This window comes from Camelina sativa, chromosome 1, assembly GCF_030686135.1.
Source record: "Camelina sativa cultivar CO46 ecotype springtype chromosome 1, ASM3068613v1".
In the NCBI taxonomy this organism is placed as follows: Eukaryota; Viridiplantae; Streptophyta; class Magnoliopsida; order Brassicales; family Brassicaceae; genus Camelina; species Camelina sativa.
Window position 1 is genome coordinate 12,302,129 of NC_141880.1, and position 26,699 is coordinate 12,328,827.

Below are 26,699 nucleotides of genomic sequence, written 5' to 3' on the forward strand. Positions count from 1 at the left end.
AAAAATATTAAGTAATATATAAATTTGATATAATGCACATTTTTTTGATATGAAAATTATAAATGTTACTCATTGGGATTGATTGCATAGAATTAAAATATAATTTTATTATCATGTAATAATATACAAAGAAATTGTATTACAAGATGTAGTATGGGTTAAAAAAAAAAATTAACATTTGAATACAACTTAAAATTTCACATATATTTCTTATATCCGCGTTAATACGCGGGCTTAATCTAGTGAAAGTATAAACAACAGTATTATTATAGTTTGACACCAAAAAAAAAAAAAAAAAACGTAAAGAAAAAAGTGCAAAGCTTGATTTATTATTGTTTGATTCCTTAAGTTTGCTCTTTGTTATAAACAATTTTGTTACATCCAAGGGGAATTGTGAAGAGGCATAACGACGGATTTGGTTTGTAGAAAGTTGTCGAGAGCGTCCAAGCCGCTTTCACGACAATTGCCACTCATCTTGTAGCCACCGTAAGGACAGTCAAGATCAAACCCGAAGTAGCAGTTAACCCAAATGATTCCAGCTTTGATTGACCTTGAAACCGTGTTGATCAAGTCTATGTCTTGGCTTACTATTCCTGCTGCAAGGCCGTATTTCGTGTTGTTTGCGCATTTGATCCCTTCCTCCACCGTCCTAGCAATTTTCAGAGATTTTAGTGTTATATGGAACGAGACAATGATTGAGAAGAGAAGTTAAGTTTTTGTTTATAGGGTCTAATTACTTGAATTTCATCAGTGACATGACTGGTCCAAAGATTTCATCTTGGTATATCTTCATATCTTCCTATAATCAACAAAGAATAACAACAGTTACATATATAGTTAAAACTGTAGATGCATCTAATTAACCCTTGTTAGTGAATGTGTAACTTACAGTGACATCTGTGAATATAGTTGGTTCAATGAAGTATCCTTTGTCTCCAATGGGTTTCCCTCCGGTTAATAAGGTCGCTCCTTCGTTTTTGCCGTGCTCGATGTAAGAAAGGATCTTCTCAAATTGTCTTTTATCCACCTTAAGCAACAAACCCATATAATCAAATCATAATCTCACTTTTAAGTAATACTCAAATCAAGATGATTAGTTATTTTTTCTTTACTTGAGGTCCTTGTTGAGAAGTGGAATCAAAAGGGTCACCAACGGTCCTGTTTTTAGCCTTCTCCACTAACTTCTCCACAACCTTATCGTATATACCTTCTTGAACAAACACACGGGAGCTCGCCACACAAATCTCACCCTGTACATCAACCAAATTAATACATGATGTACATATCAATATCATCATTGAATGGTCACTATGATACCTTGTTGTAGAAGCAACCGAGAAGCGCAAGCTCGGCGGCTTTGTCAATATCAGCGTCGTTGAATATGAGAAGAGGCGATTTCCCGCCTAATTCAAGGGAAACTTTTTTGAGATTACTTGCGGCCGCGGCTTGCATTATCTTTCTCCCAACATCTGTTGATCCCGTGAAACTAACCTGATCATAACATATACAGAGAAGGTTCAAGATTTACACATCCACACAACAACATGACTAGTCACTGCTACTCATAAGACGACAGATCTTACTTTGTCTATGTCCATATGTGAGGCAATTGCTGCTCCAGCAGTTGATCCAAAACCAGGTACAATGTTGAGCACACCATCAGGAATTCCCGCCTGTTTTTTTGGTCACACAAAAATGTCTAAAGACTGTTAGGTTTCTATCGTCTTTGTTGCGTTTAAGTTTCTTTAATTACATGTTAAATTAGTGTGTTTGCTTTTTAAACGAAACCACAACTTTGGAAATGTTTTAAGCCTACGTAATTATAGGCTTAAAAAAATGAATCCATTATTAAAATAAATTGCGTTTAAAGCAACTGATGTCTTAATTAACTAATTATACTATAGCAAATACTGAACAAGTTAAAGCTTGAAATCTACGGACTTACTTCTTTGGCGAGATGGGCATAAAACAGAGCAGAGAGGGAAGTCTGCTCAGCTGGCTTGACCACCATGGTGCAACCAGCAGCCATAGATGGAGCCACCTTGGTGGCAAACATAATGCTTGGGAAATTCCAAGGGATAATGTGACCAATCACTCCAACTGGTTCTTTTAGTGTGTATCCGAACAAAGACTGTCGTGTCATTTTAAGAGTCTCCCCGTGGATCTTATCAGCCGCACCCGCATTGTACCGGAAATTATTGGCTGTGGCCGGAATATCAGCTAATTTTCCCCATTGGAATAGCTTTCCGCCGTCAACCGCATCAAGTTTAGCCAATTCTTCTACGTTTTGCTCTATTAAGTCTGCGAATTTGTTCATAAGCCTTCCCCTCTCCTGTTCAAATCACATCCACAAAACTTGGTTAAGTGAAGAAAAACACTAGCTATGCTTTTATTATAGCTAACACAAATATCACAAAAGAAAGGAAGAATAGTCACGTCACGTTAGATAGAGAGAGTACTAGTCCAAATTACAAACAACCATGTAAAGATAAGTTTATCATAAGCTTTAGAGTTTGATTAGGAATTATCCTGAACTAATATGGGTAACACGTTTGTGTTAACAACATGAAAGTGACACCCACAAGAAGTCAAACCTCTCTCGTTCTTTTCTCTTTAGATAAAATAACACGATTGACAGTTAATGAATTGTGCGTATCAAAATCAATGAGTTTCGCTAAAAATAAGACACAAATAAATTAATGACCCGGGACCACATTAATTAATTAGCAAAAAATTTAACAATTAAATTGGTTTAACTTTATAGTATACGAAAAACGGTCAAATTATTAAAACGAGTAGAATAATGAAAAAAAAAAAAAAAAAAAAGAGTGGAGGAAACGTACGAAGCCGGTCATGCGAGGCCAAGGACCATGGTCGAAGGCGTGTCGTGCGGCCTGAACAGCCAAGTCAACGTCTTCTTTGTCTCCTTCAGCTATTTGAGCGATCACTTCACCGTTCCTTGGGTCTATCGTCTCGAACGTCTTCCCTATAAATTTTTGTAACGCAAACGTATGTCAAATCATAACCACCCGTGTCAATATATGAATCATGACTTTTTTTTTCTTTCGTTGGTAAAGGACAAAACATTAGCTTTATCATCTCGACTTCTCCGAAAAAAATATAAAAATGGAAAAAGAAGAAACTGATGAAACTTGTGGTGGAGAAGAAAAAATGTCAGGGTAGACCAACAAAGTATTCGTGTTTTATAGTGGAACATGTTTCTCTATTCATAAAAACTATAATTTGTTGTTTTTCCTTTTTTCTAAATAGTTTTGTTTTGCAGACCACTCAATACTGATCTACCGGACCACCGTACTGTACTCACAAATCACAACCACGGTTTGTTTGCTTGTTTTTTTACCCAAAGTGTAATATATACCCAAAGGATTTGAGTTAATTATTTGAGCCAAAATCAGAATCAAAGGAATGATTTGGGTCAACGTTCGAAGTTATGAAATTAATAAAAGAAGCAAATAGTGAAATTAACAAAGAAAAAAGAACCTGATGCGGCGTCAACGAACTGGCCGTTGATGAAAATCTTGGTGAATTTGATCTCCGGTAACTTCACCGTCGAGCCACCGTTGCATTTGCCGTTCTCCATATTATTTGTTTTCTTAATATCTCTCTATATCTATCTCTCTCTCTTTCTGTTTAAAGGGACCGTGAAGGGACATAGAGAAGTTATTTACGTATTTATAACGAAGCCTCTCGATACACACGTCAGCCAAGATAGAGTGGTGTTTTTTGTTAAGTAGCTAGGACCGTGCATGTGAAAGATTCAACGTTTTTTTTTGGTAATCTATATACTCCCTCTCGATTGGATTAGAATAGATAATTTTTTGAGACTTTCACATAAATTAAAGAAAGATATTTAATATTTATCAATAAATGCATTATTATTCATAATAACATATTTTCATAATTACTCTCTATTCCGTATAGATTGATGTTTAGAAATTTTTACATATTTTAAGAAAACAATGATTATTAAGTTTAAATATATTTTTCTTTTGACTAAAGATATATTATTTAATTTTAAACCAATAACAATTCAAAACTTTAAATATTTTCAATGACTACTTTTTGAGATTTACAAAACATCAATTTTTTTGGGACAAAAACAATATCCCAAAACATCAATCTTTATGAGACAGAGGAAGTATTAATCAATATTAATTCATCAAAGTTTTAAATTCTCAATGAATGATTCTTGAAATTTGTAATTTTCTATTATCAACTAGAGCTACAATTCTATAACATGATAAAAAATATATATATAAAACAAGTTTGAGAGTTCGTCAATTTTATCAAATGTTTTTAACTCAAAATATTGACAGAAATAACATATTTAAAGTACACTATGTTTTTTTTAGAAGACGAAGCTGAGGTTGCATCACAAAATTAACATCTGAAAATATTATATGAGGCTTTAGGAAAATATGTAACTTGGATTACTGAATGAATATTTATTATCGGGTTTAACCGTTTCACCAACTAAGCATTCTTGACTTGATTAGAAATTCTACTATGGCAGGTGATGCACTTGGACAACCCCGTTGTAGCGACATAACACTAAAACTGTTAATAAAACTTTGTATATTTGCATTTAATGTGTGATATCGATAAATTGAAATGATCTCTATAGTTAGGTCAATGATCGATATTCGACGTTAGAACTTTTAAGAAAATGTTTTTATGGGATATGAATATGGAATAGACTTTTCTAAGGATAAAAACTCAAAAGACTGTCGACAATATTGTTTACTTTTCCAGTGTTATTTTAGGTAATTTTTGTTACCACGTGATATATTATTGATTTGCGAGGAAAACATTACTGAAACTAGAGGTGTCAAGCAGGTTCCATGCCCGCGGACCTAGCACAAATAGTACCTCAGTGGGGCGGGTATAAACACTAATTATTAGGCCCACTAAAAAGCGGGCCTTGCGGGCCTAACCCAAACGGATTACGAGTTTTAGCAGATATAACCTGCGGGTTGGCGGGTCGGTCCACGATCTTCAAATATTAAATAAAAATAAATATTTAATATAGATATGTAACTATTTTTATATAATTTTAAATACATATCTTGTAAAAGTATGTGGTAACACTAATAAATTTAATGTAAAAAATTAAAACATCTATAAAATTAATATAAACATTGATTTTATTAAAAAAATTTTAAATTATTATTTATTAATACTTTATTTTAATATATTATTTATTACTTTTACTTTATTTTTTAATATATTATTTAGGCCCACGGGCTAGTCCGCTAACCCGCTGGGCTTAGCGCAGTGGGCTTGGACATAACTTTTATGTCCGCGAGCTTAGCGGGCCGGCCCGTTGCGGTCCATAAAATAGAAATCGCCCACTATGGACAGGCCGGATGGACGCGGGCCGGGCCGTTTGACACCTCTAACTGCAACAATAGACAATCTATATTATATATAGATTAGTAAAAGATTTATCTTTTAGTTTTTAAATGATTATATTTATATTTAATGATTTTTATTAATAAAAAATTTAAATTAAAAATTCCGTACAAATTATATACATTAAATTATATAATACTTTATTATATACATTAAGTTTTTTTTAACTTTTCACATATAATAAAATCTTAAAACAAAAGAATCTTAAAGACTTTAATATAATATATTATTATATTAACTTTTTAATCTTAAAGACTTTAATATAATATATTATTTTTAAATTTTTAATCTTAAAGACTTTAATATAATAAAAAATAATAATAATCCCTTTCATAAATACACAAATACTAAGAATAATATTTTGTATTTAAAAAAAAATACTACGAGAGAGCGATGACGAAGGTGATTGAGAACTCAACGGTGGCTTGTTCTAGATCTTGATATGGGCGTGCGTGTAGGTACTGAGGGATGGAGAGGCGGTCTCTTGTTGGACGGATCGAAAATCCTTTTCTGAGCCGAAGGAGATTTCGGCATTTATTGTCCGGATCTGATTGTCGGTGGGACTTGTTGGATTTTTTGGTGTCTAATTTCATGATTCAGTTGGATTTGGAGATTGACAGGTATGTAATGGGGGATCTTGTTTTTGGACAGTATCGGGTTTTTTCTCGATCTCGTCTATATTTTGTGATCTGGTTTTTGATAGATTGGTGATTTATTCTCTAAGGTTTGAGGCAAGGATAACTCTATGCCCCAAGTATGATATCTTTTTGAATATTGCTTCTCGGGGTATGATAAGGAAAAGCTTCGGAGTTAAGAGGGCAAGATTGGATTTGGTATGGCTTGTGATTTGCGAGTCTCCTTCTTTTAGCGGTGAATGGGCAATGGAAGTAGTATTTATTCATTGGTATGGGTTTTTTTGGAAATATCAGTACTTTTCTTTCGTGTCTTGGTTTTCCTTCTTATCGCTTCAGTTTTCTCAGTATACTGTTGTTGTCGAAGGCTATGGCTCAGTTAGCGGCAAACAAGAACAAGGGTTCCCTAGTTCGTACTGATACTGTGAAGATCTCAAACTCGGTCCTGGCTCAGAGAATTCAGCAATTCTCGATGACACTTATTGGGAGATTGCTGAATCCGGCTGTTCAGAGAATAGAGTCTTTGGTGGCTAATTTTCCAAAAATATGGAAGCTTGAGGACAAAGTGATGGGAGCAGATCTGGGAAACGGTGTGTTTCAATTCAACTTTAAGGACGAGGGAGATATCCAGGCTGTTTTACAGAACGGTCCGTACCATTTTGATGGGTGGATGGTGTCATTGGTGAGATGGGAGCCAATCATCTCTTCTTCCTATCCTTCTGCGATTAACTTTTGGGTGAAGGTGTCTGGGATTCCCATGCATATTTGGGAGGTGGCAAATTTAGAGGCAATCGGTAAGAAAATTGGCAAGATTCAATAGGTGGATGAGGAGTCGGGGAGTATTTGTGTTACACTCAATGCTTTTAACCATTTGTTGTTCAAGCTGGTGGTCCCTTTCGATACCGGCGATGAAGTGGTGGTTTCCTTTGACTATGAGAAGCTGGTGGGTTTTTGTGACCATTGTTCAAAGCTGACTCATGATACAAGATTGTATCCTGATTTAAACAAGGTGGTTAGTGGTCATGGTTCTGAAGACCACTCAGATAAGCGAGGTGGGCAAAGGCAACATTTTCTGGTCAAGCAAGAATCGCATCATAATGTTGGAGGTTGGGAAAAGCCAAGGAAGCATGCAAAGAGAGCTTTGGATTTTCAGTCTTCGGATGTTGGTGATTATGGTTATTTCCAACAGCAACGTGGTATTATAAGTGGTCCCTCTGGCACTCGTCAGCAGGAGCGCTCTCAGGGTTCAGTTTGGGGTTCTCAACGGAATCTGGGTGAGGTTGCTCCTAATGAGGTTGAGGTGCGGCGAGATTCTCATTTGGGTGGTGGAGAGAGGTCGGGTAAGGCTCCTGTCTTCCATCTTAACAGGAAGGTCGCTGGACCGGCTTGGCCGAAACCTTTGTATAAGGTCAAACAGCTACCCACTGAGGATACTGTGCAGGGAGGGACAGGCAGCGGGGTGATGGATCCTGTGGTTGGAGATTCAGAAGTCGATATGGAGTTGGAGGGATTCTCCCACAAGAGAGAGGGTATGGATTTGACGGCTATGGATTTTGAGGAAGATACAGATGATCTTCTGGAGGACGGGGAGTTAGGTGACATTGTTAAGAGTGATACCACGGTTGTTCAGGAAGAGGATGCTCCTCAGGATCATGGGTCTGAGCTCTTAGCGGGTCAAGGGTCTAAGATGGAGGAGGGGGATGAGGACGGCCAGAAAGGTACTTCCTCTTTTCCTGTTTCTGTTGGCATTGATGTTGGGGTAGTTAGTAGTGTCATGTCCGCTTTTACTTTAGGGAACGAGAGAGGTAACAGACGGAGATATTTGGGTTCACATGTTCGTAAAGGTGTTAGTGGTCCTAGGATAGCTCCATTGCCTTTGGCTTCTCCGGGAAAACGCTTATTAGCTAAGGCTTTGTCTAAACCTGCGGGTGAAGGGCATAAACTGAAGATGGTGGGGAAACAGACCAATTCTGCGATGACGGGTAAACCATGGGATGGTGGTTGTCAAGGCAAAAAAGGGACGGTGGCTCTCCCGAAACTACCGGCGAAACCGTGAAAATCTTAAGCTGGAACTGTCAGGGCATAGGGACTGACCTGACAGAGGACTTGTGGAGAAAACACCGACCAGACATTTTATTTTTATCAGAGACGAAGAAATGTTTTTCTTATTTACAAAAATTCCAGAATAAGTTTGGTTATAATAATTTGTATTCTGTTGATCCACGCGGTTCTAGCGGTGGTTTAGCTTTATTTTATAAGGATGAAATAAAACTTGCTGTTTTATATCAATCTGATCGTATTATTGACGTTAAAGCATTTTTTGGAAACCAAATTGTTTTTCTGTCCTTCGTTTACGGTGATCCTCTTCCACAACACCGTGTCGAAGTTTGGGACAAATTATTGGATATTGGCTCTTTCCGGGTTGACCCTTGGTTTATGATTGGTGACTTCAATGAACTTGTTGGGAATCATGAAAAACGGGGTGGGAACTTACGTCCACTCTATTCCTTTGTGCCTTTCTCATCTATGAATCGCCATTGCGGCATGCTCGAGTTTCCTTGTTATGGGGAGCAATTATCCTGGCGAGGTAACCGATGTAATAATCAGGTGGTGCGGTGTCGTCTAAATCGTGCATTGGGTAATGAGGACTCGCATGATTTTTTCCCAAACTCGAAGGTAGATTATTTGGAGATGGTTGGTTCAGATCATTGTCCTATCCTGGCAACTTGCCTGCGCACAATTATGTGACATAGCAGGCAATTCCGTTTTGATAAGCGTTGGTTGGGGAAGGATGGTTTATCAGGGGCAGTCGAGTCAGGGTGGAGTCGTACAAATAATTTTCGGATACCGGGTTTTGTGGATAAATTACGGAACTGTATAAATTTGATCTCTTGTTGGCGAAAGAATAATATTCGTTCCGGTCCAACAGGAATTTCTTCTTTGAAGGCGGTTTTACAGGAGGCAAAAATTGATGACACGATTACCCAGAGGGAAATCCGGGCGATCGATAAAAAGTACAAATTTTTTCCATGCTTCAACTAAACAACGGCGGGTGAAGAATAAGATTGTTGGCTTATTCGGTTCGGACAATGTTTGGGACGAGTCTGTTTTGGGTACGGAAAAGATTGCCGTAAGTTATTTTAAGGACGTTTTTAAGAAATCTGAGGTGAGTGGCATCTCAGAGATGGTTCAGGAGGTTCCTTCAATTATTACCGATGCTATGAACAAAGTCTTGACAAGAGAAGTTTCGGAGGCGGAGGTTCATAAAGCTTTGTTTGCTATGCACCCGAAGAAAGCTCCAGGTCCTGATGGTATGACAGTCTTATTCTTCCAACGGTTTTGGCCCTCTTTAAAAGGGGACCTGGTGGCTTTGGTTAGAGAGTTTTTTCGAACGGGTCGTTTTGATCCACGGTTAAATGAAACGAATATATGTCTAATCCCTAAAGTGGATCGCCCGCAGCGTATGTCAGAATTCCGGCCGATTAGTCTATGCAATTTTAGCTATAAGATTATCTCGAAAGTTCTATGTTTTAGGCTCAAACAGGTTTTACCATCTTTGGTCTCGGAAACTCAATCGGTTTTTGTTTCGGGTCGTTTGATTACGGATAATATTCTCGTTGCCCAGGAAGTGTTTCATGGGTTGTCTACTAATAACCGATGTAATTCGGATTATTTGGCTTTTAAAACGGATATGAGTAAGGCTTATGATCGCGTGGAGTGAGATTTTTTAGAAGCGGTTATGATTAAGTTAGGTTTTGACAGGAAATGGATTTCTTGGATCCTCTGGTGTGTTTCTTCTGTGTCGTACCAAGTGCTTCTGCAGCGGGGCTTACGTCAGGGAGACCCTCTGTCACCCTATTTGTTTATTCTCTGCACGGAGGTTTTAATAGTGAATATTAAGAAGGCGGAATGGGAGAAGAGACTCACGGGTATTAAGATCGCTCGGGATAGTCCCCCGATTTTGCATTTGTTGTTTGCGGACGATAGTCTATTTTTTTGTAAAGCTGAGGAGGCTGAATGTAACACGGTAATGGAAATAATAGGTAATTATGTGGAAGCTTCCGGACAAGTGTTTAATTTGGAGAAATCTTTAATCATTTTTGGTAAGAAAGTGCCGTTAGAGTTGCGAGCTCAGTTAAATACAGTTATTGGTATTTCGAAAGAATGTGGTATGGGCTCTTACTTGGGTATCCCTGAAAATCTACAGGGTTCCCGCACTAAAAATTTTAGTTATGTGAATGATCGTTTGGATGAACGAGTAAATGGTTGGTCGGCAAAATATTTATCTGAAGGAGGTAAAGAAGTTATGATTAAATCAGTTGCGTTAGCACTCCTATCCCATGTGATGTCCTGTTTCAAATTGCCGCAAGAGCTAACTTCTAAACTCACGAGCTCTATATCAAGGTTTTGGTAGAAGTCTAATGATAAGGCTCGAGGTATGCATTGGGTTGCTTGGGATAAATTGTGTAAAGACAAATGTGATGGAGGGTTGGGTTTTCGAGCTCTAGAGCAATTTAATGATGCGATGCTGGCTAAGCAGTACTAGCGGTTAATTCAATTTCCCACATCCTTAATGGCTCGGGTAATGCGGGGTAGATACTTTAGGAATAAACATCCTCTATTGGACACAAAACCTTACTCTCTTTCGTTCGCTTGGAAGAGTATTTTTTCAACTAAAGGATTACTGGAGCAGGGAGCTCGGTGGGCGGTTGGTTCTGGTTGTAGTATCTCGATTTTGCGTGATCCATGGATACCGGATCATCAGCCGCGCCCTGCTAATGGTAGAGGGAGGTTATTGCATCCTAATTTGATGGTTAATCATTTAATTAACCCAGTCACGAGGGAATGTCATTTGCCTATTCTCGAGGAGTTCATGGATCCGGCAGATATTGCGTTCATTCGAAGTATGACGGTTAGTAAATCATATAAACCGAATCGTTTGATTTGGCATTATACCAAATCGGGAAAGTATTCAGTCCGATCGGGCAGAGACTATTAATGTGTATGCGGTGTGGGTCGGGGGGCAGAGACTATTAATCACGCTCTTTTCGAATGCCCCCTTTTGCGGCGGGTTTGGGAGGTGTCTCCCGTTGGGCTGGTCCCGAAAGGATTTCCTTACGGCCCCGTATATACGAATTTGGATTACATTTTTTGGCGGGCAGCCTCCCAGTCCGGGATTTCAAATTTAAACTACCGCTTACCCTGGATTGTATGGTCCATTTGGAAAGACAGGAATAAAAAGTTTTTCAGGGAATAGAAGCAGAGCCCACATATATTTTAAATCAGGCGGAGCATGACAAATTATTGTGGGAGGAGGCCAAGTCCTTCTCTGCAGGATATTTACACCCACCGCCACCTTTGGAGGTACGGGACCCCACCCCTTGATGTCAGATAGATGGTTCCTGGAAAGTTTCTGATTCTTTTGTGGGGTTGGGGTGGTGGTATTGTAGCAGCCAAGAGACGACTTTATCTTTGGGAACTCGCTGTCTTCGGCGTGGTCTTTCTCCGCTACACTCGGAGTTGCAAGCATTAATCTGGGCTATGGAGTGTCTCCTGGCGGGGGGTCTTGATTGTCATCTTTTTGAGACAGACTGTGCAGAGTTAGTTGCAATGGTGCAGTCTCCTGATGATTGACCAGCTTTCTCTAACTTGTTGGATGATTTTAGCTCCCTCAGATTGTCTTACCTCTCCTTTACTCTTAACCATATCCCGCGGACGTCAAATGTGTGGGCCGATTGTCTTGCTCGTTTTTCAAGATCTTTACTTTCTGAAACTATCTTTGTAAACTCTTATCCTCCGGGTTGGACAACCAACCGTGGAGTTATATTTTAATTTTAATGTTTGGTTGGAAAAAAAAAACTTTAATATAATATATATAATTTTTTTAACTTTTTAATCTTAAAGACTTTAATATAATATATTATTTTTAATAATTTTGCAAACTTTAACGATGATGTTATAACGAGGGAATATAATGTATATTATTTTTGATTTAGCATGTTTGACATACATTTTTTAAAGATCAATGGTAATGTGTATAAAATTGCGACTAGAATAGTTATTTTGGAAAACAATCCTTCATTTTATGTTAGTTTACTTAAATTGAACTTGAGTTTTTTTCTTCCAGATATATATTATATATTATATATTATTGGTCATATAGGTAGTGAAATCTATTATTTATATACATTTGTTTTCCAAATGCGACTGCCCATTTCTTTTTGAGATTTGAGTATTGTTACCAATCCCGAATACTACACTATATACAATGTGAACCCATATGACTCGACAGTTAGCTGAGTTTTGATACTACTTGCAACGGTCCGGATGAGTGCAACGTCTTCTATCATTTATAGAGCCGCTACACCACTTTGATTAATTTACCCATTTTGCATGTTTGTTTAGTCCAATCCATACTAAACAATTTACGAATCGTGGAGTATCTTTTTGTTTAATAGTAAGTATGTAGTTAGAAAAAAAAACATTTTCTCTTAAAAATAATTAAAAATTCATCACCTTGCTTTCAAATCCTTTTTATATATGTCAACAACTTGAAAACAAAAACTGTAGACGTGATAATTTGGTTACCTGTCCACATCATATCGATGGCATTACTCTAAAATTATTTTGAAAAGTTCAAGAAATTAAACGAGTAAATTGTTTTTCTTTGTCAAATTATTATTAGTCTACATTGTTGAAAAGTAACAGTACATAAATAGACGATTCAGAAATTTGTTCTTTTGTTTGTTTACATTATTCACAATGGAATATTCTTTCTGTATATAAATGAAACAATGATTTTGGAGGATTTGATGGGATTTAGAAAATTTGGAATTTTGATAGATTTTAGGAGAGTTGATATGATTTATGGTAAAATTCTTTCAAATCCCACATAAAACCATGAGATTTATATTTCTGTATTTTTAATTAAACAAATCCTCCAAAATCCTCCAAAATCTTCCAAAATCCTCCAGAATCCCTAAAACTTATTAAATCCAAATCCACAAACTGTTTTGAATAACAGTGGATTTCAAAATAGTTTTTTAAATCATCAGTTGAATAACAGTGGATTTCATGAGACCTTTTAAAATTCATGATTGAATAACATAGGATTTGTAATTTTTACACAAATCACTTAAAATGTCAAGTTGAATACACCCCTCCAATAGTTTTTTTATATAGTAAAAGTCTAACCTTGATTGTTTATAATCTCTTGTATAATATATAATTAAAAAAAAAATTAGAGAGAAAAATGTATTTTATGAACAAACTAAAATTTTATTTAATACTATAAAAATGAATTAAATATATATGTGAAGATCATATAATTATAATAAGAAATATTTGTGATAAAAATTGGACCAACGCTCCAACTGGGTCCAAAAAAATAATACAAAAGACCCTCTATCAAAAAAAAAACATTAAAAAATAAGTAATAGTATTTGAAAAAATGAAAAAAAAATACTATAGCTATATATAATTGTAAGAACGGTATGAAATAAAAGCCAATAAACCCAGAGTTTGTACTCTTCTTACTTCTTATGTGTAGCTATATTACCAAATTTACCTATCTTCTTAAAAGTGTACTTTAATGGACAATATAGACAAAAAATTATCATACAAATGCGATGAGCCGATAAACCTATTACCGATTTCGTATAGTTTGCTAACTATGCGCCTGCAAATAGACTATCACACTTAACGAGCCTACCAAACTAAGTGTCATGATTTAAACCCTGCAAAACCTATATTCAAAATCCCTATTGAAAAAGACCATCCAAGAAAAAAGCATGCATGGTCAAACGCAATTACCCACCCTGATATACCATTATGAAACACTATGATATACATAAATTTATCTTCGTTTGTTGATGTCTCCATTAATCTGGTTTTGCAACATGTTTGAACTTTGAAATCAATTTCATATAAATACATTACCGATTTAAAAAATTAAATGCAATAGAAAGAAGAAAATTACTAATAAGACTTTATTTAAATGGAAGAAACGAATGATTTGATGATAGACATAAGACTAGAATACCATCTGACGATAACCCAAAGTCATCCAAGGACTTAGTTTGTATATCACGATCGACCTATATCTCAAAATCTTTCCTAGTGATGAAAAACTTGATTTGCTAAGTTTGAACATGAATAATAATATACATTGAGCGCAAATGAAATCGAATCAACAAAGATTTTTAAATTTACTACACTAGATTTTGTGTTTTAATTACTTGAACCTTTTTAGTATTTCAAAACCGATATCAACTTACGTGGATGAAATAAAAAAAAAAAAATAATAAGCTAGGGTTATATATAAAAGATGTATATAGGTTGTACAGAAAACGTGATTATTTTCTAATATTATTGTATCTTTACTTAAAATTAACTAGAAATGATGTTTCAAACTATAAGTACATTTGAACGGCGGTCATCTCATTTTGTTCTGTACTGCAAGCTTAAAAAAAAAAGAAAAGGAAAGAATTGAATAGTCTCAATGGATATGTACCATTAAATTATAATTTTGGTTGGAAACATGAAATTAATACATCTGATAAAACAAAAGTAAGAATACAAATCAGTTTTCACTTTTCAGAGAGATGCTAAGAATATGGAGGTATAGAGTGGGTGTTCGTATGGCCAGGCGTGTCGTTTGGCTCGTTTAAAACTCTTTTTTTCTTTTGTCCCCATCCCAATATATAACTTATACAAAACTCTACAAACCATACATCATGTATACAATCGAGCAGTTTGGGATGGACCATTAATCTTCTTAGACTTATACTTTAATTTAAATAATTTTATCATATATATATAAAGTATTTACAATTTAAAATGTATATTAAAATGTGAAAAAACTCCCACATCGAAAAAGATGGAAAGGTATTTGAGTAGTAAATAGTTAAAAATATGAGTTATTATTTGTTGTTAATTTTTTTTGGTAGGAATTCTTTGTTGTTAATTGATTTTAAGGTAGAAGTTAAAATAATTTAACATGATACAAAAGTTTGAATCCATAATATCGTATAAATTTCTTTGAAAAAATAGTCTGATCATCCAATTAATTGATAGTTTAAACTACCGTTTGTATCATGTTAGAAACAGTTTAAATACCTTTATGGGATGTGATATATTTCTATTTATATAAACAGTTAGAAATACCTTTATTTTGAGTAGATATGTGTGGAGAAAAATGACATATAAAAAATGTTAAATAGTATATAAAAGGCATAAACCAATTATTGCCAATTAATTTTAATTTAAAGATTTATAAAAAATTCTAAAATTTTAAAATATACAGTTAGAAAATTAGAGAACATGAAACAAATTTTCTCGTCAAATAAAAGAAGATATGATTCCAAATACCATTTATCAACCATGGGCATTGAAAACGATATACAATCATCACAAAACTCCGACAAGTGTGGCCATCAAAATTTGGTCTTAATTACCGCTTTGGTTTCAGCTCAAATGAGACAGATACACAGAGTGATGGCAAGCTCCATGGACATCTCTATTGAGTAGAGAAAATGAAATGGCTCATTTGAAAATTTTGTACTACCATAAACTTACGGAGGAAACCATTTATTAGAATCAATTTTTTTTGAACTTAAACTACAACTAACAATTTCTTTTTTTAAAACAAAAAATTCAAATCATAAGATTTCTATTATAACTAAGATATTATTACTTAAAACTTACGAAACTCATTGTATTTCGTAAATATAAATATATATATATATATATATTGTTTCACAAAGAAGGTTATTCAAAAAATATATCTTTGTTTCATAAAGAACGCCATTCTACATTTTTACTAACTTTTTTACACTATGTTTCTTCGTCATCCTTTAATCTACTATGTTTCCGCATGATATTTAATTAATAACTAAATTATTTAAAGCAAATAGATAGTGCTTTCACTGAAAGTAATTCGTCTGATTTCTTATTTGTTGAACTAAAACCTGATTCGTTAAAAATTACATCATTTGTATATTCAGAAATATCCCCCTGTAATCGTTTATATAATCCTAAGAAGATAAATAACAGAGAAATCTGAACTCTTTCTATTATTAATTCCACTATGACGTCTATCGAATTTTAATAATACAGTCTATCCCGGTTCTGTCACAACACTATAATTATTGCATTGGTTTTTTTTCTCTACCAAAGAATAATCGCTGTTTTTTTTTTTTGTTGCCAACGAAAATATGTTTTTCTGTCTACGAATAATTGCAGTTTTAAGACAAAGTGTTTGAGAGCGACGTACAAAATGTGAAATAGACATATTGACAATTCATATTCGTGAATAATATGATCTAGAACAAGTGACCAAATAAAAGATTTTGTACGTCGTTATCAAATTTATAGAAGTTTATATAATAATAATAATTCATGATTTCAAATTATTTTTGCCAGCAAAAAGTTATTTAGATTTGGACTATTACAAAAATAATAAAAAAATTTGTTAGAAAATCCAAATATAGATTGGGTGCGTGGAACCAAGTACTCATCCAAAAAATGAATTACAGATTTTGTAACATTTGAGAAAAAATAAAAAAAGAATAATTTAATTAATGGTTAAGAAGCATATATCATATCATATCGGCACACGATGTGGCTTACCTCAAGTCTCAAGATCATAAAAATAATAAATACCAAAAGAGATAGCGTCACGACACGAGTGACTCTGAGCCACAAATACTTACGTAAGGCTTTAAATAGTCTAATTGAGCTACACTTCTCGAAGGAGTTTTGCATGTGTGTCTGGTTTAATATCTGGCTGAGTCAGCGACATGAGATCGCGCAAAGGTTTTAAAATAATCAAACACAAGAATCAATACAATAAAAGTAGAACGTTTCTCATTTCTTATTGACATATTAGCCTCAACACTAAAGCTGATGTTGATACATTAGTTAAAAATAGTAACCAATAAAATTAAAATATTAATACAAATCAGTTATAATTTTGCTTATATATCACCCTTAAAATTATTTTAAAAACCTAGAAAATAATATTATATGTTTATAAATATCATCTGAACTGAAACCTTTAATTTACGAGGAAACAAAATAAAAACGTTAGAAACGATTGCATAATTTGACTTTGTTTAGAGAGATCGAGCAAGAAAATAAGAAAGAAGAAGAAGGATGTGTTTGGTGTTCGTGTGCGATCAAGACGAGAGGGTGATTGGAAGGTACGCAGCTCCTGGAGCGTGTCCGTATTGCGGCGGAGCAGTTCAAGTGGTTGACGTTAATAGCCAATGGAGAATTTGCTTCGTTCCTCTCTCTAATAAAGGCAAACATCGCCATCTCTGTTCCACTTGCGGTAAACGCCTCGTCGTCCATGGCTGGAACCACCATAAAAAAAAAAAAACTCTAATTTCCTCCGACTCCGAGAGATCATTTCTATAATGTAAATATTCAAATTTCTGAGTTGCTTTGTGTATCGTATTTGTAAACGTTTGTAACAAAATAAAAGAACATGTCTACTGTTCTATGATTTCTCAGTTTATGTATGAATCATGATTATGAAATATTCAGCTTACAGAAATGCAAAAAAAAAAAAAAAAAGAGTGTTCACTTGCAAAGTTTGAGCTTCTTGAAGAAAGAAGAGACTTGAGATTTGGGATAAGGCTTCGTAGCGAACTAGCGATACAAGTCGGAATATTCTCCGGCTGCTCCATCCATAGCTTATGAGAGAATCCTCCTAATTTCAATTTCTATGAGAAATTCATCATCTATTATGATTCAAATTGTTACAGTTCTTGGTCGAATTGTGAAATCTTGAAAAACATGATCTCGTTGCTCCCCTAAATTTGATATTTTTAGAGTTTTTGATGCAACGATTATTGATCTTTTATTCTTTATATGTAGAGAAAAGATATTGGATTATATATAGAAGTATGACAAAACATGCAAAAACTAAACAAGAAAAAACTAGAATGCATCAAAGTTGCTATTATTTCTCATTTAGCTCCCCTCATAAAACATACAAGAATTCATTGATTCAATAAAAGAACCAAACAAACTCAATGCCAAAATAACCTGTAAGCTAATGTTTTACTTGACAAGTTGATCAACAAGTAAAATCTAAAAACAACATCCGCGGCGTAGCGCGGGTATTAACCTAGTAATATACTAACACCAAAATGGTCCAAAGTGATACATATAATGACAATAGCAAAAAAGAAAGCGTTTGCAATTGCCGTTGCGTTTGCATAAAGAAATTTGTCTTTTTTCGTTTTATTTGTTTTTACTTCTTTTAACCATACTAGGAAGAACTTGGCCCACTGGCTAGCTCTTTAAACCCACAAGGGGTTATATAGTTTGATTTGAACAAGGAGAGTGTTAGCCACCAGTCTTGTAAATGATCCGTCATGGAATTTGTCTTCTTCAAAAAGTTTGAAGTAAACAAAAATATTGAGTATTTTTGATGATTCTTGATGATGATGTTAAAAATGGTTTGTATGGTCACCAATAGTTGTTTACAAATCCCAGCGCTAAACATTCTGCTTCCAACCACCTCGTCAAACCGTGCAATTGATCCATAACCGCCAAAGCAATTGATCTGATACATTCAGTGGGCTTTGAGGATACATTCAGTAGGCTTTAAAGTCCAAGAGTTTCTTAGTAGTTGCTAAGTTTTATCAATTGAGTATGGATAGTGTAAAGTAACTATGGTTTGTTTAGGGGTTCTCATGAGTCTCCACTTATATAAGATGTCTAAAAGGGATTTATCGAGTATTTGGTGAGGTCTTTTTGGGGGAGTGGGAGGAGCTCCAATAATAAAATCCTCAGTTCCTCTTGTAATTCCAGTTTCTATAATCTATCATATCCATTTCTATAAGCAAAGTGTATCAAATAATATGGAAGGATGATTCTCATTGAAGTATAAACAGGAGTACTTATACAAGGAGTGGAGACTAGGGTATTCATATAGGAATAAATACACAATATATTTCTTTACATATATATAGAGGATTGACATCCTATCATCATTAACGTGATTGATACGAATCTCCTTTACATCCCCCCTCAAGATGAAGGCAGATGTCTAACGCCAATCTTGCTGCGTAGCTCCTGGAACCGTGAACGATGAAGTGGTTTCATAAGGCCTTCAGCTAACTAATCATGTGTAGAGATATGTGAGACACGAAGAGCACCAGATTGTATATGACCACGAACGAAATGATAGTCAAGTGCAATGTGTTTCATTCGAGAGTGGAAGACTGGATTTGCACATAGATACGTCGCACCCATGTTGTCGGAGTAAACAACTGGTGCAACCGGTAACATGACTCCCATCTCCGATAAAAGAGAACAAATCCATTGTAGTTTAGAGGCAGCATTGGCGATGGCACGATATTCTGCCTCCGTTGAAGATCGAGCTACGCTTCGTTGTTTCTTCGAACTCCACGAGATTGGACTGCCGCCAAGGTAAACAATATACCCATTTGTAGACAAACAATCACCAACATCACCTCCCCAATCCGTATCAGAGTAAGCATGGATTGTGTGGGGACAATCTGAGCGGAGAAAAATCCCATGTGTCGTCGTTCCTACCAAATAACGAATAACTCTTTTGATAGCCTGCCAATGATCCGTCGTTGGTTGATGCATGTATTGAGAGAGCCGATTAATGGCGAAGGCAATGTCGGGGCGAGTAAATGATAAATACTGGAGACTCCCAACGACCTTCCGATAATGCGTAGCATCAACCAGCGGTGTTCCGGAGTGAAGAGTGAGCTTAGGTGACTGAGCCATTGGAGTAGCTACTGGTTTTACACCAAACATGTTAGTACGAGCCAACAGTTCTGTGACATACTTCCGCTGCATAAGGTGTAACCCTTGGCGTGAGCGAGTAGCCTCGATCCCCAAAAAATAACTAAGAGGACCCAAATCCTTGAGAGAGAAATGAGCGGCGATGGACACATTGAATGGTTGAACCAAGGAGGGTGGACCGGCAATAATGATATCGTCTACATAAACAAGGACATAGAGATAGTCATTATTTCTTTTGTATGTAAATAAGGAGGTATCGGAGAGAGAACCAGTAAACCCAGAGTTGAGAAGAAACGTCTGTAGTTACTGATACCACGCCCGCGGGGCTTGTTTCAAACCATAGAGCGCCTTACACAGCCGACAAACATGATGAGGACGATCAGGGTCCACAAACCCCGGTGGCTGCAATACTTAGACCTCGTCGGTGAGAGTGCCTTGGAGAAAGGCGTTATTAATATCAACTTGATGTATGCTCCAGTTCTTCTTGACCGCAACCTCAAGGACCAGCCGAACTGTTGTTGATTTGATAACAGGACTGAAGGTTTCCGCATAATCCACACCATATTGTTGGTTGAACCCCCTCGCAACAAGTCTCGCCTTGTACCTTGCAATAGAACCATCAGGATTATATTTAAGTGTAAATATCCACTTAGAGGGTATCACTTGTTTGGATGGTGGCGGTTTCTCTAAATCCCATGTGTGATGGCGCATTTGAGCATCAATCTCTTCCGACATCGCCTTTCGGAAATTTGGATCCCTTAACGCCTGAGCCATGGTTGTGGGGATAAGAGGGGTTTTGGTGGCCAGGAGATTAAATTTCTTGTTAGGTTTGGTTATGTGATTCTTTGCCCTCGTCGTCATAGGATGAACATTTTGGTTTGGGTGTGGAATATTTTGGTGTGGTTGTGGTGCAAGTTGTGGTGCGATGGTGGAAGATGAAGGTTCAGGTTGGGTGGTGGTTGTGGGTCGCGAGTCACGACTTTGTGACGAGGAAGAAATTGTAGGAGAATGTGATGATTCCCGTGGATCTGGGCTTGGGTGATGTGGTGGAGATGGGCTTGAGTTTGTTGTTGGGCTTGGGCTTGAGTTTGGGCTTGGTGGTTCGAGAGGACTCAAGGTAGGAGAGGAAGGCATGTTGACAGACGGAGGAGACGGCGAACGAGACTCTGATGGTGTCAATGAGGGCGGCGTAGCTGGCGATGTCAGAATCGCAGATGCCGGAGGAGACGGTGGTGTTGGTGGTAACACCAGAGACACTTGCGACGAAGCCAGCGATGATGGGTGAAGAACCGAGCACGGAGGCGACGAGGAATGAGCTATAGGCGAGGGTAAGGAGACAGAAAGTGGGGAGGACACATACACAGGTGAGGATTCACGGGATGCACTCAACGATGAGGAGGAGAATGGAAACTCAGTTTAACAAACTGCACATGGCGTGATGTATATACCCTTCCACTCGTAATATCCAAACATAGATACGCACTTTGAGTTAGTGAGTAACCGACGAATGCGCAGGGTGTGGAACGACTCTCAAGCTTTGTTGCACGATACGGACGCAGCCACGGATAACATACACACCCGAAAACACGTAACTTCAGATAATTTGGAGATTGATTGAAGAGCTTTACATATGGTGAGATACCATTTAGCACATCAGTGGGCATCCGGTTGATCAGGTACACAGCGGTGACTAGAACATATGGCCAGTAGACTTGTGGAACCGAAGCATGACTTAGTAGCGTCAAACCTGTCTCCACAACATGACGATGTTTCCGTTCTGCGATACCGTTATGTTCCGGTGTATGTGGTGGGGACGTTAGGTGGAATATACCATGAGCAACCAAGAAGGGACGCAGCGTAATTAATTCACCACCATTGTTAGACAAAAGGGTCAGAATTTTGTGTTGAAAGTGATTCTCCACTAGAGCTTTGAACGCGACAAAGACTTCCTTGGCTTGAGATTTCTGTTTCAGCGGGTACAACCATGTGTAGCGTGTGTAATGATCAACAATAATAAGGTAATACTTGAAGTGATCAGCAGACAATATAGGAGATGTCCACACGTCCGTGTAGAGATACACGTCCGTTGTATGGAGGATATTGTGTTTGAATAAAAAGGCAATTTGTGACTTTTATTAATCAAACAGTCGGAACACGACCATTGTTTTTGCGGTGAATTGGAAAAAGGCAAAGAAAATTTAGAGACAAGTGTCTTTAAAACTGATAAAGAAGGATGTCCTAGGCGATAATGCCAAAATGAGAGGTCGGTTTTTGGTGAGGGGGATATAGAGAGTGTGGTGATTGTGTTGTGTTGAATCGGCCACTCATATAGCTCATTCCTAGTCTTGCCTTGGAGCAACCGGACCCCGTGCTGAGATCCTTCACCTGAAAATGCGCAGGATAAAAATGAGCTGAGACTTGATTATCATTGCAAAGACGATACACCGAAATAAGATTCTTAGCCACATTAGGGACATAGAGAACATCTTTAAGCTTACGAGATCTAGAGGGTGTGGGAAGTAAACCAGAACCCGTGTGTGTGATTGGAATACCAGATCCATCAGCAAGAGTAACCTCCTCGCCACCATTATACGGTTGGTGAAGAGACAGGTTCGCAAGGTCTGATGTCAAGTGGTGTGTTGCGCTAGTGTCACAAATCCATGGAGCGGTGGTAGGCGAGGAATGCATGGCAAGATTCGCTCCTGGCTGCCATGGTTGCATCGATGAAGGTGAGTAGTTAGGCACAAAATTACGACCTTGAAATTGAGAACACCAACGAGCGCTATGTCCATGGGTGCCACAAATTTGACAATGTCCCTGATAGGAACGACCTTGGTAACCACAACCGTGAGAGCCTCGTGAAAGATGCGGTTGCTGCTGCGAAGCATAGTGACCACGAGACAAAGATTGACCTCGGTTGCTTTTATTGTTCTTGGGCGTGACCATGTTGGGGGAAGCAGGGGTAACAGAGGAAGTGGACATCAAAGTTTGAAGCTTCAACTCTTGATTAATTAGCTTCTCAAGCATCACATCCAACGAGGCCGTTGTATCACGACCCTCGATCTGATCCGTGACTGTCTTATACTCCTCTGGTATGCCACCGAGGACGTAATCTACCTGATCTTCATGTGGGATAGGACTCTCAAGTAGGGCGAGTTGATCAAAACGCACCATGCAACCTTGAAAGTACTCTTCGATAGACTTTGTCCCTTTCTTTGAATGCTTGAGTTGGTCGCGGATCTGGAGGATGTGACCACGACTTGGTTAAGCATAGGTGTTGTGAAGAGTCGTCCAGATCTCTGCCGAAGTGGTAGCTTTAGAAAGCAGATATTGCGCCGAGAGGGACATCGCACCAAGGAGACTGGAGAAGATCAGTTGATCTTGACGTTGCCATTGTTTGATGGGTCTGTAAGTGGTTTCGAACCAAATGGTGATACAGATTTGTTGAAGTTGTTGACAGAGAGGAAAGAAGAGAATACTAAATTCTACTTCCCACATCTGTTAGAGGGAAAAGTAAGCCACGAGGAGAAATTTGCTAAGCCAAACAAGACAGGTATCACAATGTCTCTAAACGCCCACCAAGTGTTCGACAAAATGATCAGGAAGAAAAAAAGACAGAAAAAGAAGATCACTAGAGGAAAAAAAAGAGGGAAGAAACGAGGACATGAACCAAAGTGAACACAAAGACCAATTTAATGGTTCTGGAGAGGAAATGGAAAGGTCAAAGAGTGCTAAGGAGGAAAAATATGGTGTATGGTAAACTCAGGAGATGTAAGTACAAATCAGGGATATGGGATAACCTCAAATTTCAGTCTCAGATGAAGAGAGCCATAAAACGTCAAAGCACCAGAAGGAAATGAGGTAAAAGAAAGTGTTGCTGTGTTGTGCTTGATAAGCTTCTACTGTAGGGAATTAAGGTTAAGAAGAAGAAGTCGCAAATTCAGAACCAGGTAGACTGTTACCAATTGCTCGACAATATGCTGCTCAGTAGAAGTAAAAGAGTCATTAGAAAGGAAACATTCTCTAAGATGTGGAAGAAAGGAAAAAGTTCAAAGACAAACACAAACGTAAGCTAAAGGATACACTTCTTCACTATCTTTGTAAGAGAGGCTTTAGTGATCAGAAAAAGAAGAGATTCTACAACAAGTTCACCAAGCTTAAATACAACTACAGGGTGCTGAACATGGAACGTCAACGTCTGAAGAAGATAAAGTGCAAAGGTCGTAAAATTGGGACAATAAGAGAATCACTGGGGCTAACATGCTTTAGTCACGTGAGAAACAAGAGTACATACCTAAGAAGATAAGTAGTGTTATCACGTTTTTTGTGGAATGGGACAGCCAGTTTCAGCAAGTGTTCATTGATGTGCTGATAAGGGGAGTCAAAACAGACAAAGAGATGATGTTTGGGACTAGCGGAAAGAGACAGAGGTTTGGCAGAAGCACAAGCAGAAGATTTGTGTACAGCTGTTATGGGAAAGGATGAGAGTAGATAAGAAACAATCCTTGACAAGCGAGAAGAGAGACAAGTTTAGAAAGAAGAACAGGAAAATTCACTCTTGTGTGTTGCATGAGTATTCAGAAGAAGAAGCTCCACTAGGCAAAGGGTTGATGGAAACTGCATATTGCGAAAGAACATGTGCTTCTTTGCTCGGTAAAGAGCTTGCCATTGCTACCACAATACAAGTAGTTTGCATCGACGTTAACAAATTGATTCAGCTGCCACTGCTAGGAATGGAGAAACTAATTGATGTAGGTATGAAAGCGTTAGATGGGAGACAAGATGATAGCTCGAAGATGGTTACATTGGTTTCTAGTGCAGGTTGCATGAGTGGTGATGATTATTCTCTGGAAACTTCTGATTTAATGAAGGTCTCAACAAAACAGAAGCATACAGTCTCATTAGCCTTCACTACTGCCGATAAATTTCAAACAATGCTGAAAATCAGAGTGGCTGCTGTTAGTCGAGAAAGGGAAGTAATGCTGGTGGGGATGGGTTTTCTTGCTGTTTACCTAATCACTATGGCCGAAAAAGATAAAGAAAAGAATGGAGAGGCTTGGGAAAGTCTTCGTGATGAAGGAAAACCTTGGGAATTAAAGCTGTGGTTTCAACCTGAAGATCTGAGCTTTGAACAGTTTATCATTTTTTCTACCTCAGTGTTGTCTTTTGCAGAGCAGTATACACAAAGAGAAATTGAAGACACAGTGGACTATGAGAGATGTCAGTTACAAGTAAGAGACAGACGGCTGACACACCTTAAGAGATATCTCCAAGTCAAATCAAAATTGTTTTTGGTGGCCAGAGACAATACGGGGACAGGGCATGAAGTAGTTTTGGTGAAGTGGGATGTGCAGCCAGAATATGGATATCCTTGGAAGCTCAAAAGAGGAGTTGGCTAAACAGCTTGCTCATTTCAACCTTGAGGACAAGGTTGTTTTCAAAGGCAGGGGTAATGATACATTTAGTGGGCTTTGAGGATACAATCAGTGGGCTTTAAGGTCTAAGAGTTTCTTAGTAGTTACTAAGTTTTATCAATTGAGTATGGGTAGTCTAAAGTAACTATGGTTTGTTTAGGGGTTCTCATGAGTCTCCACTTATATAAGATGTCTAAGAGGGTATGAGGGATTTATCGAGTATTTGATGAGGTCTTTTAGGGGGAGTGGTAGGAGCTCCAATAATAAAATCCTCAGTTCCTTTTGTAATTCCAGTTTTTATAATCTATCATATCCATTTCTATAAGCAAAGTGTATCTGGTATTTGGTGGCCAAAGACAATACGGGGACAGGGCATGAAGTAGTTTTGGTGAAGTGGGACGTGCGGCCAGAATATGGATATCCTTGGAAGCTCAAAAGAGGAGTTGGCTAAACAGCTTGCTCATTTCAACCTTGAGGACAAGGTTGTTTTCAAAGGCAGAGGTAATGATACATTCAATGGGTTTTGAGGATACAATCATTGGGCTTTAAGGTCCAAGAGTTTCTTAGTAATTGCTAAGTTTTATCAATTGAGTATGGGTAGTGTAAAGTAACTATGGTTTTTTTAGGGGTTCTCATGAGTCTCCACTTATATAAGATGTCTAAGAGGGTACGAGGGATTTATCGAGTATTTGGTGAGGTCTTCTAGGGAGAGTGGGAGGAGCTCCAATAATAAAATCCTCGGTTCTTTTTGTAATTCCAGTTTCTATAATCTATCATATCCATTTCGATAAGCAAAGTGTGTCTGATTTTGAATCGCCAATCAAACCATTATAATTTTTTTCCAGTGTTAGTAATCTTTAGTTAGTGAAAGTTCAGTTATTTCTATGTATATGGGGAAAACCTCGTAAGATGTCGGCACAATTAAGTAACAGACTAACAGTCCCGATTTTGAAGTAAACAAACAAGACATGGAGAACCAGAACATGTCAAACACGACTAGCCATGTCTTGTCATTATTCTGGACCCATCAATGTACTTAATTAATCCAATTTACACCTAACTGCACTGTTGTTTTTTTTTGCTAAACAACCGCACTGTTGTTTCTTAGTGGATTTCCCCAAACGCACATGTAACATTCACGTTCAAATTAATATCAAAAAACAACATTCACCTTTTAACACACCAACCAAGTGTTTCTTGATTTTCTGATCATTCATTTGTTTTAAGGCTAACCCCGCTAAAGATCACTAAAAGTTATCATCAAATCTACTTGTTTCACACTTTTAAAGAGATACTATATTTTGTATGATTTATTACATATATTTTTCTTCAACGTCAGCATAATCATACAGCTATTGACCAAAATCAGAATCAAAGTTATCATCAAAACATGTACTCACGTCTTATAAGCATATCAAAACATATATATTCA

The 26,699-nt window shown here is 37.1% G+C and overlaps 3 protein-coding genes across 5 annotated transcripts; 2 read left to right on the forward strand and 1 right to left on the reverse strand.

Annotated features, from left to right (window-relative positions):
- Window positions 1-303: 303 nt before the first annotated feature.
- Window positions 304-3,852, reverse strand: LOC104767838 (aldehyde dehydrogenase family 2 member C4). The gene is made up of 9 exons (XM_087457701.1): window positions 3,502-3,852; window positions 2,844-2,986; window positions 1,946-2,332; window positions 1,584-1,673; window positions 1,318-1,491; window positions 1,113-1,250; window positions 890-1,027; window positions 738-799; window positions 304-649 (listed from the first exon to the last, which is right to left on the reverse strand). Exons 1-9 carry the CDS (start codon window positions 3,599-3,601, stop codon window positions 376-378), a joined length of 1,506 nt encoding a protein of 501 aa, XP_087313827.1. The 5' UTR covers window positions 3,602-3,852; the 3' UTR covers window positions 304-375.
- A 1,946-nt stretch (window positions 3,853-5,798) lies between these two features.
- Window positions 5,799-8,354, forward strand: LOC147949824 (uncharacterized). 3 transcript variants are annotated; one of them, XM_087457550.1, is made up of 3 exons: window positions 5,799-6,053; window positions 6,158-6,337; window positions 6,433-8,354. In XM_087457550.1, exon 3 carries the CDS (start codon window positions 7,528-7,530, stop codon window positions 8,119-8,121), a length of 594 nt encoding a protein of 197 aa, XP_087313676.1. In that variant the 5' UTR covers window positions 5,799-6,053; window positions 6,158-6,337; window positions 6,433-7,527; the 3' UTR covers window positions 8,122-8,354. The 3 variants fall into 3 exon arrangements, with proteins under 3 accessions (XP_087313676.1, XP_087313683.1, XP_087313686.1); XM_087457557.1 differs by having other exon boundaries at window positions 6,036-6,337; window positions 6,433-7,783; window positions 7,859-8,354; XM_087457560.1 differs by lacking the exons at window positions 5,799-6,053; window positions 6,158-6,337 and having other exon boundaries at window positions 6,414-7,783; window positions 7,859-8,354.
- Window positions 8,355-17,137: 8,783 nt separating this feature from the next.
- Window positions 17,138-17,605, forward strand: LOC109132210 (uncharacterized). The gene has a single exon (XM_019243449.2). The coding sequence runs from the start codon at window positions 17,220-17,222 to the stop codon at window positions 17,481-17,483; it is 264 nt and encodes an 87-aa protein (XP_019098994.1). The 5' UTR covers window positions 17,138-17,219; the 3' UTR covers window positions 17,484-17,605.
- Window positions 17,606-26,699: the final 9,094 nt, after the last annotated feature.